Here is a 2,500-nt window from a genome sequence, read left to right as displayed (position 1 = left end):
ATGACTGTTAAAGGTGGACGCATTTAAAGCCACATAGATTCTCTCTCTCTCTCTCTCTCTCTCCCCCTTTTACACACACACACACACATGCACATGCACACACACCACTTCTGACATTTCCGTTGCAGGAAACGACCTCAGAAACTCTAGAGAAGAGAAGGGCAGGCAGTGCACATTATAAAGCTGGAGGTTCTGGAGAACTCTGTGGAGTTTGTATTAAAGGTTCTGGTCACTCAGGTCCTCAGAGGAACAGCAGGAACAATAAAAACCTGAAAACATCTCAGTGGCCGTCATTTGTAGAGAAGACAGAGCTCAGACGTTGGACGTTTCCTATAAATACATGCAACAGGAAGTGGTTATGAAGCAGAGCGCGTGCAGACCCAGGGAGTGTGTGAGAAGCTGAAACAGTAAGGATCAGTAAAGAACTGACCGTGACGGGAGCTAAACCTCTGAGAGTGAAGTAACTCCATCCTTCCATCACTCCTTCACTACATCTATGGGAACTGATAAGGAGTCTGAGGCGGAGGCGCGCGCAGAGATGGAGAAAGATGAGGTGATGCATGAGGAGGAGAACGGAGGAGAGCGCGCGGACGATGGGAACTTATTAAACACGTACACCTGGCACACGGAGGGCGCGCGCGGCGATCCATCAGAGAAAAGCACGGGAAACAAGTGGAGTAAGATGCAGAGCTGGAGGAAAACGCTGAGTGAGGACACGCCCTCTAAATCACCGGCACCGTCACCGGCACCGGGGTCGCGTGGGGGGGGCGGAGGCACCAAACCCGCCAGTGGGAGGAAGAACCCATTCCGCAGAGCGCTGTCAGAACCTCCCGGCTCGCTCCTGTCCTCCATCCTGTCTCCTTCATCATCATCATCACCTTCACCGGTGGAGACCGGCGCGGCCGCGGACACGCCACAGGGCGGGAAATTCCGCAAATACCTGCGCCAGGTGTCCCAGAGACTGAAGAGGCCACGCGCACAAAACCGAAACAACACGAGCACCGCACAACAACAACAACAACAACAACAGCGCGAGGGTGAGAACCACTGACCATCATCAGCATCATCATAATTATAAAAAAACTTCAATTAATAAAATAATAGAAAAATGCAAATGTCAAACACAGACTTAATCATTTTAACATCTAATATTCTTCTTATATTCAGATTCTGAAAAAAAAAATCAGATGTTCAAGTGAAATATTTAACTTTAAACTCAAACTCTAACAGTGAAGGAGCCTTAAGAGGCAGAATAAACACTTCCGGTTGCCAGATTGAGACTTTTCTTGTCAAATCCCTTTAAAGAGAATTTAACTGAAATTGAAGTAAAACATAAAATTCCACTTTCAGCAGAGACACATGTGATATGTTAGGGTCAGTAAAAGGTCAGTCAATCAGTACCATTTACTGGTTCATGGCGGATGTGTTTTTTTCCTCTTCTTTTTTAATGAGACATATAAAGGTTTTAAACGCAGATGCCCCGCCCCCGATTGTGTAATTGGCTGATTCCCGGTGACGTCAGCATGACTTCTGTAAAATCCCTGACTGGTGAACTCTTTAACGATGGAGATTAATCCTTCAGCATTCCGTCTTAGAAATAATTAACTTTATACAGTGACACAGGAAACTTTTAATAAAATAAAACATTTTAAACTTGATTTTGTTTCCAGAAGCAGAGATACGATCTGATGAGAACTTTTACACCATTAAACACAATGCAGTGGTTAGATTCAAGAATTACTCATTCTGACAGCGTGTGTGTGTGTGTGTGTGTGTGTGTGTGTGTGTGTGTGTGTGTGTGTGTGTGTAGATGTGCCAAGTGTGGACCCTGCAGATTCAGTTCAGTTCTCCTGGGTTCCTCAGGATGTTCCTGTGTGGGACATCAATAACTGTATCCTTCAGGATGGACAGATCTTCATCTCCCGAGAGGAGGAGGTATACACACAAACACACACACACACACAAACACACACACACACACACACACACACAAACACACACACAGACACTGTGTTCAGTTGGTGTCACTGCCCTGCTCCACTGACAGACTGAGGAGGTCGTTCCTCCTCCATGCCATGCGACTCTTTAATTCCACACGGGGTGGGAGGAGTCAGTGCTGACACTACTCTCTCTCTGTACTGGACTGTACAATAAAACACACACTACACACAATACACTCCGGTTTATACAGAACTCTCACTACACTCCGGTTTATACAGAACTCTCACTACACTCCGGTTTATACAGAACTCTCACTACACTCCGGTTTATACAGAACTCTCACTACACTCCGGTTTATACAGAACTCTCACTACACTCCGGTTTATACAGAACTCTCACTACACTCCGGTTTATACGGAACTCTCACTCCGGTTTATACAGAACTCTCACTACACTGCGGTTTATACAGAACTCTCACTACACTCCGGTTTATACGGAACTCTCACTACACTCCGGTTTATACGGAACTCTCACTACACTCCGGTTTATACGGAACTCT

At 45.9% G+C, this 2,500-nt stretch overlaps 1 protein-coding gene across 1 annotated transcript in view; it reads left to right on the top strand.

Annotated features, from left to right (window-relative positions):
• rasal3 (RAS protein activator like 3) overlaps nt 1–2,500 on the top strand; it is a 21,477-nt gene that overhangs the window by 124 nt on the left and 18,853 nt on the right. Inside the window, exons 1-2 of the mRNA XM_058402647.1 lie at nt 1–1,037; nt 1,811–1,935. The exon at nt 1–1,037 is cut by the window's left edge and continues 124 nt beyond it. Coding sequence (XP_058258630.1) covers nt 497–1,037; nt 1,811–1,935 — 666 coding nt within the window. The 5' untranslated portion in view covers nt 1–496. The remainder of the gene's footprint in view (nt 1,038–1,810; nt 1,936–2,500) is intronic.

This window comes from Hemibagrus wyckioides, linkage group LG11 (assembly GCF_019097595.1).
Source record: "Hemibagrus wyckioides isolate EC202008001 linkage group LG11, SWU_Hwy_1.0, whole genome shotgun sequence".
Taxonomy (NCBI): domain Eukaryota; kingdom Metazoa; phylum Chordata; class Actinopteri; order Siluriformes; family Bagridae; genus Hemibagrus; species Hemibagrus wyckioides.
The sequence above is the reverse complement of the archived record's forward strand: the minus strand, read 5'-3'. Positions and strand labels throughout refer to the sequence as shown.